The sequence below is a fragment of the Gekko japonicus genome, unplaced genomic scaffold (assembly GCF_001447785.1).
Source record: "Gekko japonicus isolate JY-2015 unplaced genomic scaffold, Gekko_japonicus_V1.1 scaffold1597, whole genome shotgun sequence".
Classification (NCBI taxonomy): domain Eukaryota; kingdom Metazoa; phylum Chordata; class Lepidosauria; order Squamata; family Gekkonidae; genus Gekko; species Gekko japonicus.
The window spans coordinates 84,729-101,130 of record NW_015169222.1 but is presented as its reverse complement, the minus strand read 5'-3'; the positions used below and the strand labels follow the sequence as shown (position 1 = coordinate 101,130).

Below are 16,402 nucleotides of genomic sequence, written 5' to 3'. Positions count from 1 at the left end.
GGGGTCATTTGGGGGGGACGCGGGGGGACGCCATCCCCCCGGGTGAGGTGCGGGAGGGCGGGGCCTGGAGCTCCCTGCTGGTGCCCGCTGGTGCCCGCTGGAGGTCGCCGCCGGCTGTGGGGAGGACACACTTCCGGTGATGTCAGGGGGTGTGGCATATGCTAATGAGTTATGCTAATGAGTCCCCCTAGCTCTTTTTCTACGAAATGACCCCTGCTTCAGCCAATTGAGAGAATGCTTTCTTTCTCTCCTCTGAGGCAGGAAATAGGAGAGACTGGTGGAAGAGCCAAAGGAGCTGCGATGTAGGAAGCAGGAAGCAGCACACAGCCAGTTGCTCTCAGGCTGGATTGGGGCCTTGCAGCGGTCGTATCCGGCCCTCAGGCCGTATGTTCGATACATCTGCTCTAATGTTTTGCCCTTTATCAGTCAGGACTGAAATGTGGGAGCAATTCACTCAATCATTAGGTCAGGGGTTCTCAGTGTGGTGCCAATGGGTGCCATGGCACCAATGACACCTTTCCTGGTGCCTGCCAAATGCTTTTAGAAATTGGATGCAGCTCAGTGGACTTTTTCCTAGCAGGGCTTCTGGTTGGCTGTGAAGATTAAAAGGTATCATGTTAAAGAGAGTTTCTGCTTGAAATGTTGAAGAGTTACTACTAGATTTGTATATAACATCAATCCCTGACATTTTGTGGTTAGCCCCACCTCCTGAAGCATCCATTTTGTGATTGGCTCTGCCTCCTGTGGCAACCATTTTGTGATTGTGCCCACTGTCCTTTGTGAAAATTCCAAAGGCACCCACAGCCACAAAAAAGGTTGGGGACCCCTGCATTATGTCGTCACCTAGGTATTATGTGTTTTCTGAACAGCTTCGAGAGATTACTCACATGTATGAAACAAGCATCACAGTTCAGACACATAGAGCTTTCATATTACCTAGAATGCTTTGCTTCCTCTCTGGAAGTACTTTCAGTTATTAGTCTGATATGCAAGCAAAGGTTTTCATCCCTAAAAAGTTTCTTTCCATATGATACCTTTAGACACCTTCCTACTGGCTCTTGCTTTCCTGTATTATATAAAGTTATATCTTAAGATTGGCTTCAAGTTACTGTTCATGTCACAGGGTAGATGTTGGTTCAAATCCCCACTCTGCCATGAATGTTTTCTGGGTGACCTTGGACCACTCACATACCGGGTGTCCTACTTCACAGGGTTGCTGTGATGACAAAATAGAAGTGAGGAGACTGATGTAAGCCACTTTGGGTCCCTGGCTGGGAAGAATTATGTATTAAATGAATTAATGAATATATCCTCAAGGCCATGTTTACTGCTGGATACATGCAATTACCACCTAAACTTATGAAACCTCTATCACTGATACAGCCAAAATATTTCCACTTATTTGAACGTGCCATTACCTGCTCTCCAGTAATTGTGTTCATGATACCTTGCAGCAGGCAGTAGAGTGGATAATGAAGAAGAAGAGGAGGAGGAGGAGGACGAAGAAGGTTCAGAATCGAGTAGCCCTCCTATTACTTATCAGATGAAACCACCTCCTGAAGGGTGTTGTACCACTGATGGTAAGAAATGGTAGCTGATTTTACGGGTGTACAGATGAGCTCCCAGAACTTTTTTAATATGCATGGCTAGGAGTTCTTAATTCAGATGGATCCCAAAGAGCGCTGCCCAGCAGAAGTGAGGCATTGCTCAATTCCATTTGAAGTCAAAGGGGCTTAAATCCCGTTCCATTGATTTGACTGCAACAGACACAGCTAGCTTTGGTTGGATTGTGTTCAGAGTATTTATTGTTTACTTATCAACATGGTTGTATTTAGAATATCAAGAGATTTCAAATTGTGCATCCTTTTTAATGTCTTTCTGACTTGTAGCAGCTTTTCATCTGCAAACTTTTGTTTTACATTTTAAAAATATCAAATAGATTTTTATAATTTGAGAATTGTGATATAATTCTAATGAAAAGATGTTAATCAAAATGACACATTCCAGTTTATCTAGGAATGACATAAATATGGAGAACTGCAAATGGAAGGTTCAGCCTATAACTTCAAACGAACAATTTCATGCCAAAATTGTTTGACACAGAAGAATGAGACTAGTGTCTCTTGTTTTCTTTTATGCTGATCAATTCAGTCAGACTTCACTTTTTATGTAGACTTCAGTTATGTCTGCCTTTTGAAGCACTGAGGGGATGCCATCCTGAAGAAAGTTATCCCATTGAAATCCCTTTTTAGTGCTGCTCACCTGTGCTTTACCCTTATTTTTGAGAACTGTTGCCATCTATCTAAGCAGAAGTCTACACTTCTCACTGAAGCCAATATATTTAGAAGAACGTGGCTCTGCTTAGAATGGCATTCCTTATGTGCTAAAAAAAACCTACAGAAATGTGTCTGAGGGCATGTCTGTACTAGCTCATTTTTGTGCGATCTGTCACTGAAAAAGGCTGCCTGGAGATGGTGCAGTTTCCCCCTTATTTCCATGCCTTGCTACTTTGAGCCCAGATTCATTTCCTGGTTTCTCTGTGTGAAATTTAGGACCTCATTAACAGGGGAGTAACTTTCTCTGTGAAGTTCCTTGGTTATGGTTGAACAAATGTCTCTCAGGTTTCCTCTTCAATCTTGCCATTCTCCTTCTGATGTGTTTTCATTACTGGATTCCCCATGCCTTGCTGTACAGTTAAAAAAAAAACCAAACACTGAAATTGCACATATCTACATACCCCACTGCTTTGTGAACTGCACTGAGAAAAGTGGTGCTGATATATTTTGTACAGAAATTTTGTACAGCATTTACATGCTTTTTCTCTTGTGTCTGCCTGTTCACACCTTCTCCCAACTGTCCAGAACTCCTCCCCCATATAGAATTTGTTTTAAAACTAATTGTGTTCATGTCCACTTATTTACCCATCCTTTTCATTACTGGAGGGTTTTTCCTTTTAAGAAAATAATGTATTTTAAATATATGAATCCACAAGATGGCTAATAACAGCCCAAACAAAACAGTTAAAGCAGAATAAAGCAGCAGGGGAACATCTATGTAATATGAAAAAGGCCACAAATGGTGTACCAACAAAGTCACAAGAGGCAGCTAAACAAGCATCAGGGCAAAATGTACATATTTTAAAGCTGTTTATACACATTTCATACACCAATACACTGATTTCTTCTGCTGTTTTCTTTTGAGGTGAAAGGAAGGAGGATTTGTTTATGTTCTTGCATGACCTAGTCTACCTCACAATCCCACAGATATGTGTCATGGTTCTCCCTCACCCTTCCCTACCTTTCCACATTGCATCAAAATAACTAGGCATGTTGTTGTTGTTCAGTCGCACAGTCGAGTCCCACTCTTCGCGACCCCATGGACTAGGTATGTAGACAGATGCAAACGAGGTGACCTTGTACGAAGTCCAGCCATTGGTCCACCTAGCTCAGTGTTGCCTGTTTTGATTGGTAGAAGCCAGGGGTGTGCAAAAAAAGCAGTATTTTTCAGGTTCGGGTGTACTGAGCCCCCCAAATATCAGTATTTTCTAATATCCCCAAATCCTATTATTGGTATGATATTGAGATTCGGGGAATAATTGGGATTGCTGAATTTATTCAGCTCAATTATATTCTATGGGGACTGTCACTCACTCCACTTCGAGTCCACTCGTGTGCTTCTCGGCTTGCAAAAGCTTTTTAAAGGGAAAGTTGCAAAAGCCATTTAAAGGGAAAGTTGCAAGTTAAGCCATGCACAAGTGAACTCAAAGTGGCATGAGTTCTCAGCAGATTCTGCTGGGGCTCTGCTGGGCAGCCCAACATCAGAAAGGAGGGAAATAAGATTTCAGATCTCTCCTCTTCCATTCTGCTGGCTTCCAGGAGCCACTATCAGCAGAAAGGAGGGAGGAAACAGATCTCTCCCCCCCTCCTTTCTGCTGGCCTAGAGGAGAGTTCTACCTGCAGGATTGGCTCTAGGGAGGGCTCTGTTTGGCAGTCCAGTTTCAATCAATCAGCCCAGCAGAGCCCCAGCTGAGTTCTCCCTGCAGAATTGGCTCCTTAGCAGGCTCTGTTGGGCCGTCTGTCTTCAACCTGGAAACCCAGCAGAGCCCCAGCTGAGCCTGTGGGGAGAGTTCTCCCCATTGGACCCGCTCCTGGGAGGGCTCTTTTGGGCAGTCTAGTTTCTTTTTCTTTTAATAAACAATTTTATTTTATAAAAGACAAACAGAAAAGAAACAAACAAATGTACATACAAAATGGGGGGGTTTCCATTGACAACATTGTTTTGTCTGTTAAGTTACGTCATACATTAACTAGTCGTATTTTTTATTTTTTTCCACCTTGTATTTTTTACTAAATCTTTACTCATAACTAAAAAGTTACAGTTCATATTTTCTTCTGCCTATGGTTTATTTGTTATGTTCTTCCATCCATTTGTAAAACCTTGACCATGTATACTCAAAGTCTCTTTCGTTGTGTCCTCTCAGAATTAAAGTTAATTTGTCCATCTCTGCAGTTTCAAGTATTTTGTTAACAATGTCTTCTTTTGAAGGTACCTCATTTTCCCTCCAATATTTGGCATATAATATTCTTGCAGCTGTTGGGCAGTCCAGTTTCCACCGGGCAGCCCAGCAGGACCCCAGCAGAGCCTGTGGGGAGAGTTCTCCCCACAGGATTGGCTCCAGGGAGGGCTGATGGATGGACCCATTGGGCTATCAGGTTGAAATGGCTGGCAGCCATTTCCCAGCCCTGGACTGCCCAACAGAGCCCTCCCAGGAGCTGCTCCTGCTGGGAAAACTCTCTCCAAGGCCAGCAGAATGAAGGGGGGGAGAGATCTGAGATCTCCCCCCCTCCGTTCTTCTGATGGCTCCTGGTGGCCAGCAGAATGGAAGGGGGGAAGATCTTCGCCCCCTCCTTTCTACTGGCGGTGGCTGCTGGAGGCTAGCAGAATGGGGGAGGGAATATCTGGGATCTTCCGTCCCTTGTTCACACACACACAAAAAACCTTTATTGGCATGAAAGCACAGAACATCATGGAAATACAGGAAAATACTAAGATGCATCAGTCACTTACACTTGGGTATTCAAGCCTCGTCTTCTGATTGCATAATATAAAAATTTTGCAACAGCCTCCATTATTTCGCAATTAGAATTAAGCAGAAGAAAGTGAACAATTGAGTCATCAGAGTGCCAGCTCTTACCCTCTAGAAGTGGAGTAATAAAACGAGATTGGATATCCCTATAAAGGGGGCAATGAAGTATGGTGTGTGTAGTGGATTCTGTATCTTTTAGAGAGCAAGGACAAAGTCTGTCTACATATGGTATCTGGCAGTACCTCCCTAAAAGCACCTCTGATGGCAGAACATTAAAGCGTGAAAGCATGTATGCTCTGCGATGATGTGGGGCTGTTAAACTTGACAGATACTTCGCAGTACAGCCCATGTCAAAAGTCCCCAACCTGCTTGGGAGCATCTGCTGGCTGCACATTCCCTAAGTTCTTGCCTTTCGATGTCGAGAAATCTTTGTTTAATAATAGCATAGGCTTGTTTATCTGAAAGGTGGACTAAATAATCCAGGGATATTCCCATTGTAGAGAGTTTCTCCTCTACATATCTAAGCCATGGAGAGAGATGGGACTCAGTTAACATGTGGGTAATAATACTTTTAGCTTTAGCATGGAAATGAAGTTTAAGCCACAATTGAGTTGTTATCAGGCATGCTCTGGTCGATAGAAGCCTTTGATTGGTTTCTAAGCATAAACCCTCCCTTGTTTCTGCTAGCGGCTGAAAGCAAAACTGGTCCGTGAAGTGGTTGCCAGCCATTTAAACCTGACTGTCCAACAGGTCCACCTGTCAGCTGTTAGGTTTAAATGGCTTGCAGCCATTTTAGCCTAACAGATGCTATTCAGTATTACTGATGAGACCCGACTTTTATTCAGGATCACTATATCGTTAGCTGAATCAAATTCTCAAATCTGTTGGCGGATGTCCTGATAGCACCTGGTTTTTGGTCACTCTGTGACAGAGTGTTGGACTAGATAGGCCAGCCATTGGCCTGATCCAACATGCCTTCTCTTATGTTCTTAAATCTGATTCTCTTATGTTTTTAAAACTGGATGGGTCAGCCATTGGTCTGAAGCAACATGGCTTCACTTGTGTTCTTAAATCTGATAAGATATTATTCAAGTATTTATTCAGTTTATGCCAAATGCACACCCCTAGTATCAACCGTCAGTCAGAGAAGATTCTTTTCCAGCCTCTGGTACCTGCTGGTCAAATAGATATGACGTAGGAGGTTCATAAATAGATGTACAGGATTTTTCCAGAGAATATTGTAGCTGTGATGGCCTTCTGATTTGGACTGCGGGAGTGGTGTGTGTGATTTCCTAACATCAATTGGCCCTCTGGAGCAGCTATTTGATCTGAAGGGGGGGGCAGTATAAGCACTTCCAGCGGTGCAGTGGTTAAGAGTGGTAGACTCTAATCTGGGGAGCCAGGCTCGATTCCCCACTCCTCCTCCACATGAAGCCTGCTGGGTGACCTTGGGCCCATCACAGTTCTCTCAGAACTCTCAGCCCTAGCTACCTCACAAGGTGCCTGTTGTAGGGAGAGGAAGGGAAAGTGATTGTTAGCTGCTTTGAGACTCCTTAGGGTAGAAAAAAGTGGGGTATAAAAACCAACTCTTCTTCTATATATACACCCCTGCCCTCAATTAACTTTTGTATAATCAGGTCAAACGTAACCCAGGTAGCTGGTTAAAAGTGCTGTGTTTTCTCTCCAGGTTTCTGTCAGGCTGGTAAAGACTTGAGATTGGTATCAATTTCCAATGAACAAATCGAAGTGCCGTCGGGATTTCTGCTTGTGGGCGCTAAATCACCAAATTTACCTGATCACCTTTTAGTGTGTGCCGTAGACAAAAGATTCTTGCCCGATGACCAGGGGCGAAATGCCCTTTTAGGTAAGTGGTGGTTATGGTAACAAGCGGATTTTATTCGGAACTGCATATCGCTATAAGAGAAAAGGGCGCAGACTAGCAGGTTCCCATGCTTTTTCTCAGTAATCAAATATTCCGGAGTTGGTGGCACTTACAATAGAAAAAATATAGAATGAGACACTAATGTCGCAGACGCCACAGCACCACTTAGCCTGTGAGAATACACCATGACTCCAGCCCAAGGGTAGAGTCATCAGCAGATCAGTATACTTTACAGTGGTCTGAACTATACCTTGAATTTACTGGGTTGTTCTCTTGTGTTGTGCTGATGTTAAAGAAAACAAATGTTCCTCGTCTCTCCAAAGATGTGGTCTGTGCTTGCAAGCTATTGGTAAAACTAGTTATAGAACTCATAAAAAACAGAGGAGCCCTTTTGGTCTACAAAATACAAACTCCATTGCAACCTTATGTCTCAGTAAGTTTGACGAGGACACTAGCACTTTACTATGTGTCATACAGCAAGATCCTAAGCACATTTGTCTCAAACTCATTAATTACTTTCAAAGAAGCCGCTTATGGTTACAGCTGTGCAGATTTCACCTGGCACATTCCTTCATTTAGTACATTTTTGTCCCACCATTCCTCACAGCAGTCTGTGGCATAGGCCAGACTGCGAGAAAGTGACTGGCCCAAGGTCACCCAGCAAGTCTCATATGGGAGTAGGGATTTGAACCATGATCTCCCAGCTTCTAGTCTGACACTCTAACCACTACACCTTGCCAGTAATCTCCAGGAGGTGATGATTCAGAAGAGGCCGTGAAAGGGACAAAAATGAATGCAAACTTGCCTCTTCAGGCAGCTATGTTTCCCATCATTCCTACCCCTCAAAAGAAAATATGCCTCTTTTCTCTTCAAGAAAGCCTGTTTGCAACCAATCAAACCTGTTTGGCTAATGAATCAGCACTCCCCCCCCCCACCAAATCATAATTCCTGAAAAATAATGCTGTCACCAGGGGTCATTTCATAGAAAAAGAGCTAGGGGGACTCATTAGCATAACTCATTAGCATATGCCACACCCCCTGACATCACTGGAAGTGTGTCATAAGGCCACACTCCCTGACATCACCGGAAATGTGTCATAAGGCCACACACCCCGCCCCCAACAGTCCCGGCCGCCACCGCTGGCTTTGCAGCTCCACTGCCGAGCCCCATGAGGGGCCCGGCGGTGGACCTGCAAGGCCGGCGGGAGTGCAAGGGAGCCCTGAAAGGCCCTCCCTGGCCCCAGGCAGGCAGGGGTGGGGAGAGGCAGGGAGGAAGCAACTTACCCTCCCTCTTCTCCTGCCTCCTCCTGGTTGAATGAGGGCCGGAAGCGGGGCGGCCGGAAGCAGGGGGCGGGGCCTCGTCATGTGCCCCCCCGTACCTCACCCGGGGGAACTGTGTTCCCCCGCGATCCCCCCCGAAATGACCCCTGGCTGTCACATAGCAGTAAGAATGGCTACTAGGCCTGTCAACTGCCTGGTGAAAAAAAAAATCTTGTCCCTTTCATAGACGCTTACTTTTAACCATCAAGTCACAGCTGACTTACGGCAAACTCTTGGGATTTTCAAGGCAAGAGATGTTCAGAGGGGGTCTTGCCATTGCCTGCCTCTGCATCAGGACACTGTTATTCCTTGGTGATCTCCCATCCAAGTACAGACCAAGGCCAACCTTGCTTAGCTCCTGAGATCTGATGAGATCAGGCGAGGCTGCACTATGCAGGCCCGGGCCACAGAAGCTTAATGAGATGTTATTTACCAGGCGATGTTATTTACCTTCATGCCATGATAAGCCTCAGTTGCCCATTTGTACTTATTCCTCCTCTGTTAAAGGAGTAAGACATTTTCCTTCAGGCCTTTTAGCAACTGTATTGGATACATGCTGATGTCACTGAGAACAAACAGTGCTACTGCCAGGTAAAGGAAAGTAATTGGAAGTTAAGGGCTCTTTACTTGGAAATAATTCCCCTGGGCTTTACTTTCTGGTAAATTGCACAGAATTATAGTATTTTTTTCCGTGAGAGAGTTGATGTTTTATATGAATAAATGAAACTTTGTTTCTTGTCCATCCCCTCCAAACCCCTAGGAGGTACTGATTCTATGCTTTCTTACTTGGGAGTAAGCCAAGTTGTTCAGAGCCAGTGTGATGGATCAATTGTTGGATTTGAACTCAGAAACAGGGTTTGAAGGGCAATATTTAGCCAGTTTTTCTCTCTCAGCCTAGTTTCAGTCTTTCTCTGTCAGCCTAGTTTCTCAGCCTAACCTACCTCATAGGACTGTTGTCAGGATGAAGTGGGATAAATCCTGTGTATCACCTTGTGTTCGCGGAGGAAAATTGGGGCAGAAATATGATGGACGAATGGATTTAGCTTCTGTGTTAAAATTAGGCTTTGCAAATGGGACAGGATCTCTACCTAGGATGAATAGTTATTTCAAAGCTGCTAGGCAGAATTGGATTTTTTTCGTCTTAGAAGAAACTTTAAATTGTTTCATGCACTTCTAGTGTGCTCCATCTACACTCCCCTTGGAAGCTTCAGACACAGTGTTTAGTGCCATGTTGAATTCTTATTTATTAAGAGAGGAAACGTCCTTGTGGTTTGGGTTTTTGTTATCAATATTGTTAGGCAGCAAAGAACCTCAGAAGCCAGACCCTGAAAGCCCCAAAAATACATTGTGAAGCTTTGTCCAAATGAATTTTACAACCAGCTTTGTGTGAAGCCACAGAGTATATAACTTCATTTAACAATAACTGTGTTTTGCCATGAGGTCTTGCTGACTTTGATGGGTCACAATACAATTGGTCTGCAATTGTAAAAGAATTAAAGGGGCTGTAAATCAGCTGTTTGTTGTCATTTTAAAGATACAGGCAGTAATGTTGTACCAGTCAACCTATTCACTGCTAGCACTGTTAACAGCTCAAGATTCCTTAGGTTGTTAAACACAGAGGAAGTAGTATATGTGTTAATTACATGCTAAACCAGAAGAGAAAAGGATAGTAGGAATTGGTAATAACAACTAAGGCTGCCCTGTGTACATTTCCCTTGGAGTAAGTCAACTTTCCTGAGAGTAATCCCCATTCAACCCTGTGGCACTTCCTGCCAAGTAAATAACAGTAAGCAAGTAACAGTAAACTTCCTGCCTAGTGACAGTAAACAATAAGCAGGACCAGGCTGATTTTTTTTTCTTTAGATCACCCCGTGTTCACAGTTTGATTAATTTCTTTCTTTAGATCACCCTTGATTAATTTCTTTCAAGTCATCTTGATGCTTATTTCTAAACATTTTGATCAAATTTGAACACTGCTAATTGAAACAAAGACTCTCATTTGTGCTTAGGGTGGCCAGCTCCAGGTTGGGAGATTCCTGGAGATTTGGGGGCAGACCCTGGAGAAGGTGGAGTTTGGGGAAAGGAAGGGAGCGCAACAGGGGTACAGTGCAATGGAATCCACTCGGCAAAGCTGCTGTTTTCTCCGGGGGGCCCTGACCTCTGAGGTCTGGAGATCAGTGGTAATTCTAGGAGATCTCCAGGCCTCACCTGGCGCCGGGCAACCCTATTTGTCCCGGCACCATTTCTGGTCGAATGTAAGCAGAGTTATTATTTCTGCTTTTTAAGATGGACGGCTCTTGTTAATAAATTAATTAATAAAGGCGAAGAGCCATTTCAGAGACCTGGAATAAGTTGTAATAAAACTAAGGTGAGAAAAGGTGAGCAAAATCAGCAGCAGAACAAAGTCGGAGTCCAGTGTGGCACCTTTAAGACCAACAGAGTTTTATTCAAGGTATGAGCTTTCCTGTGCACGCACAGTTCCTCAGACACTTCAGAGGAAATCAGCAGCAGTTTAAAATCCACAGCAGTAGAAGATACATTTAAAATGGAAATTACTGATCCTTCTGGCAATAGTTTCCAAAAATATTGCCTATAAAGTTTTTGTGACAAGTTCAAGGATGGAGCCTGGTGTGCTTTTTTGTGGTGGTGGGTGTCCCCAAACCTGCTTTTGATACTATCATTTAGGAATCTCCCATCATCAGATGCATTGCCATGGTGATGCTGTACCATTGCATTGGATTATGTAAACAGTAGAACAGCAGTTTCTCTTGCCATAACAGTGCAATTCTTTGGAAGGTTGACCAGTATCAATACAGGAGATTTTAGAGTGAAATGGGCATGTCCATCTGTATAGTATTGGCCAGTTATGTTCATTATTAGCCAACTCTGGTGGTAGGGAAGATAGCCATGGAGCTGAAAGGAATAAATCCTTGAAGGTGGCATTGCTTAACACATTCTGCATACTATGTTGTGTGAAAGAAGGCACACACTCTAAACAATTTCTGTCTTGAAGATGCTGTTTATTTACAAAATGTAGAGCAAAATTAGTACAATCAGCAACACAATACTTCTTTTATTCCTGCTTCACTTCTAGGTCTAGTTCCTTCTCGTGCATCCTTTAGATGAAAAGGAGCAATTGGCTACCCCTAAAAGTAGTTGAAGATGTGCAGTTTCTGTAGCAGTAGAAAAGAGTCCAGTAGCACCTTAAGGACTAACAAAATTTGTGCCCATTGTTGAAAAATGCAGTCAGACACAAGAACTGTAAACTTCTCTTTTATTGGTATTGCCTTACGTATCTGTTTCTATGCCCAGGGCAGGTTTCCAGTTGCGCATCTGGACAGTGGCATAAATGAAGAATGGGTGTGGACTTTTAAGCATACTGTCATTGAAATCCTGTGTTTTCCCTTCTGTTATAGAAAAGATCTGCTGGCTGCCCCAGTCAAATCTCTTAATCCCCCCCCCCCCCCCCCCCCCGCGCCTCCCCCCCCCCCCCACTGCAGCTTTCAATGCCTGCATGTACTTTCAATGCGTGCATTTTAGGCTGCATGCATCAACTTTCTTATGGTGAGTTTCCAAGTCCATGGAAAGATCAAGTTGCTTTAGATGAATTTATTTATTTATTTAACACCTTTCTGTCCTCATAGGGCCATCAAGATGGCTAACAAATATATCTGTCATGCCCAGAAACCAGAGTAGCTAGTAAATCACATTTCATAGTTTCTTCCACAGTGGAGTACAATGCCATAGAGTCCACCCTCCAAAGCATCCATTCTCCCCAGGGGAATTGATCTCTGTTGTCTGGAAATGAGCTGTAATTCCGGGGGGTTCCCCAGGTCCCACCTGGAGGCTGGCATTCCAATGTACAGTCTGGTGTAGTGGTTAAGTGTGCAGACTCTAATCTGGGAGAACCGGGTTTGATTCCCCACTGCTCCACTTGCACCTGGCTGGATGACCTTGGGCAAGCCATAGTTCTGATAAGAGTTGTCCTTGAAAAAGAGCAGTTTCTGTCAGAGCTCTCTCAGCCCCACCTACCTCACAGGATGTCTGTTGTGGGGAGGGGAAGGGAAAGGAGTTTATAAGCCGCTCTGAGACAACTTTGGGTAGTGAAGGGTGGGATATAAATCCAATGTCTTCTTCTTAATGGCTAGAACAGGTCAAGCCATTTTAGTGGCCAAACCCAATGGTAATGTTCACATAACCACCATGTTTGCTTATGACTATTTGATTGTTGTGTATGCTACTTACACTTTTATAACAGCTACATGTACAGGCAGTGTTCTGAGTCTTTGTTCAGAGTGTATCTATATATCTAATTCTCAACAGTCCCCTCTATGTACGGATACTTATTTCTGCAAACAGAGGGCATGCTGTCCCCCAACATGTTTTTCTACAGACTCAGGGGATGCTGTGGGTCTCCAGAAAAATCCAAAAAGTTAAAAAAAAACTTTGGGAGGGTTGAATTCCAAATACCTTTTGAAATGGCTGCCGCAGGGATCTATTCCAGCCCCTGCCACATCGACAGTGAGAGACAGACTGGCAGATAGCTGGAGGGGGGGAGGCAAAAACAGAACTGGAGCTGGGATTGGGGACGATTCCACCTACAGTAAAGGTAAAGGTAAAGGTTCCCTTGCTCGAAAGCCAGTCGAATCCGACTCTAGGGTTGCGGTGCTCATCTCCGTTTCAAAGCCGAAGAGCCAGCGCTGTCCGAAGACGTTTCCGTGGTCATGTGGCCGGCATGACTAAACACCAAGGCGAACGGAACGCTGTTACCTTCCCACCGAAGTGGTACCTATTTATCTACTTGCAATTTCTTGCTTTCGAACTGCTAGGTTGGCAGGAGTCAAATGTGTGAGGAGTCCACCTACAGTATGAATGGCTAAATAATCTGCACTTTTGCTGCAGGCTCCACTGTCCTCTTAAAACTTTCTTGTGGGGGGAGGCTTCTAACTGGTTCTGTCAGTGAAAGGCAGGGGAAGGGTAGTGAAGGGCAGGGTATAAATCCAATCTCTTCTTCTTCTTCTTCTCTTCCAAGTCTCCAGGAATTTCCCGACCTGGAGCTGGCAGCCCTAAAGTGAATTGATCTCTGTAGCTGGGAGATCCATTGTGATTCCTGGAGGGCTGCCACTGCTGCTGTGGGGGGAGAGTAAGCAAGTGGGTGGCTGGGAGCACCGCCACCACTGCTGCTGCTGTGTGGGGTGGGGGAGGAAGCAGGCAGGAGGCTGGGAGAGTGATGGGGGCAGAAAGAGAGAGAAAGAGTGATGAGGTGGGGTGGCAGAAAAACAAAGAGAATGATGATGGGTCAGAAAGAGAGAGGAAGTAACATGCATGGAGGGGAGTGAGAGTAAGAAAAAGGGGGGCAGAAGGGAAGAAAGGGTGTGAGAGAGGCAGGATGAGAGGGGAGGAAGCAAATGTGTGAGGAATCTGTTTCCCCTAGTGAATTGGTTCAGTGTCTCTGTGTACATCCATGTGCATAAAGGGGGACAAACAGGAATCTGTCTTTGCATGTGGGTGTAACCATCCAGTTATGGAAAGACCATGCCCAAATGCTGATAAGAGAGGCAACATGGAATAGTGGCTAGGCTGTTGGGACTACACTCTGGTTCAAATCCCCAGTCTATCATGAAAGCTCAAATCTCAACTAGATGATACCTGCTGTGACATGAGTTGGAACCCATGATTTGTGTCACACATAATATCAGGGACTTATCATTCCCAAGGACTTCAGGGCCAGATCGGCTCAAGAGTATAGCATGGGGAGAGGAAGGCCTTTAGCCTTCCCCACTGCTCTGTTTTTCCCAAGCCACACAGCAGGGCAAACAGCCCCCCCCAGCTGTTTTGGTTCTGGAAAACAGTTTGTGAGGCTGAAGCTGCTCCCCCCCCCCCAGTGCTTAGGAGTATTAGTTCCCTGATGTTACTTGTGACATGTGATTTGAGTTGGGGGACACCCACTGCAAATTGTGTCATGGGTGTTGTCTAGATGAGTCCTTGTCCAGTCACTCTCTCTCATTGTAACCTGTGTCACAATGTTGTTGTGAAGATAAAATGCGTTGAAATGACTGAGTTCGTACATTCTTATAGGACTCTGAGCCCAAATATACACTTCAGTCACATTCAGAGACTTGTTGAGTCAGCTTTCAAATGTTGAGAAGATGATATATGTCATGCTTGGATGGGTGTATTAATGAGCTTCGGGTTCAATGCAGTCCTGCCTTCAAGTATGTTGTCTCCACTTCTCATTGACATTTGTCACTCAGTGTGTTTACATTTTATTCATCTACTCTGATATGGCTCTTTTCTTCTGCTTTTGCCTACATGCTTTCCAAAAAGGGGATTATATTGCATACTAGGAATAAGGCCCGTTGTGGAAATAAATACAACGAGATCTAGAAAGAGGTTCTGAGAGGCTCTGAAGGCCTTGGGCACTCAGCGTCAATGTGCTGTGGCGACCTCAGCAGGGTATAATGACACAGAGTCCACCATTTTCTCCAGAGGAACTGATCTCTGCTACCTGAAGAGCTGTTGTAATTTTGAGTGATCCCCACCCCTCACCTGGAGATTGGCAACAATTGTTACCCAAGAGGGAATGACTGGTTTGGAGGGTAGAGTCTATGGCATTGTACCTGTCTGAGGTCCCACCCCTCCTCAAACCTCACCCTCTCCATTCTCCACCCCTCAAATCTCCATGAATTTCCCAACCTGGAGTTGGCAACTCTATCTCCTTCCCAGCCAAGCATCAACCTGCCATTATCTGCCCCTCTGATGTCAGCTTTCCATCTCCTCTGCCCTCCCTCCTGGAGATCAGTAATAATTCTGAGTGATTTCCACCCCTCTCCTGAGACTGGCAACAGTGGTTCCCCAGGAGGGAATGGCTGGTTGGGAAGTGGAGTCTATGGCATTGTACCTGTCCCACCCCTCCTCAAACCTCACCCTCTCCAGGTTCCATCCCTCAAATCTCCAGGAATTTCCCACTTGGAGTTGGCAACCCTATCTCCTTCCCAGCCAATCATCAACCTGCCTTTATTTCCCCCTCACTCTTCAGCTTTCCATTTCCCCCCACACACACACCTGCAGCCTCTTCTGTGTTCTGAAGCCCTGACTGCCACAGAGTCCACCATTTTCTCCAGGGGAACTGATCTCTGCCATCTGGAGAGCAGTTGTAATTCTGAGTGATCTCCTCACCTGGAGTTTGGCAATAATGGTTTCCCAGGAGGAAAAGTAGTCTTTCTCTGCAATGGGGACCAAAGCAGCTTACATCCTTTTCTTTTCCCCCTTTGACTTGCACAACAACCTTGTGAGGTAGGTTAGGCTGAAAGTCTGTGACTGGTCCAAAATCACCCACTCAGCTTCTACAGCAAGAATCTGGATCTGAAGTACTGACTGCTATGCCTACGGCAGCCAACCTCCAGGTGGAGACTGAAGATCACCAGGTATCACAACTGAACTCCAGACAACAGATCTCCCCCCCCCCCGAGAAAATAACTGCTTTGGAAGGTGGGTTGTATGGCATTCTGTTCAGCTATGGCCTCTCCCCTCCCCAAAGGCTGGCTTCCATGGACTCTATTAGAAAATCTCCAGGAATCTCCCTACCTGGAGCTGGCAACCCTAGTCAGGACTGGCCCCAATGAGTTCCTCACAAAGGCCTGCAAAGGGTTTCCTTGCTTTGTCGGAACCAAGCTTGGTTGCCTACCATGGTGAAATGGGCTCCAGTGTGCAGCTCAGCTGTTTGCCTCCCACCTTTGTCCCGTGGGCGTATCTCACTCCTTAAGTTCGCTGCTACCACTCATGGAATCGTCACTGCCTTTTTAGAGGGACAGTGAGACCCCTCTGGCTGAATCTCCCCATTTGGAGATGGAATCCCCAATCTTTGGGGGATCCCTGGAAAGTTGGCAACCCAAGGGTCTGGCCTTTCCTTGCTTCCTTGGACTATCCCCTCTCTTTGGTATTGTGCATAGTGGGGGAGACTATGTGGTCAGAGCACAACACAGATTATTAGCCCAAATAAAAGAATTTATTTAACTATATTTACACAGTTATGGAGCACACACCACTGTACGAGTAAGCAGACACCATGAACCAACAGGGCATAAATCAACAGGGGTTAAACACAATCCTCT

The 16,402-nt window shown here is 45.1% G+C and overlaps 1 protein-coding gene across 1 annotated transcript in view; it reads left to right on the top strand.

The window, feature by feature from the left end:
• The window catches only part of GREB1 (growth regulation by estrogen in breast cancer 1), a gene marked incomplete at its 3' end in the record, with an annotated part of 118,709 nt that overhangs the window by 20,991 nt on the left and 81,316 nt on the right, over window positions 1-16,402 (top strand). Inside the window, exons 2-3 of the mRNA XM_015416407.1 lie at window positions 1,455-1,580; window positions 6,774-6,950. Coding sequence (XP_015271893.1) covers window positions 1,455-1,580; window positions 6,774-6,950 — 303 coding nt within the window. The remainder of the gene's footprint in view (window positions 1-1,454; window positions 1,581-6,773; window positions 6,951-16,402) is intronic.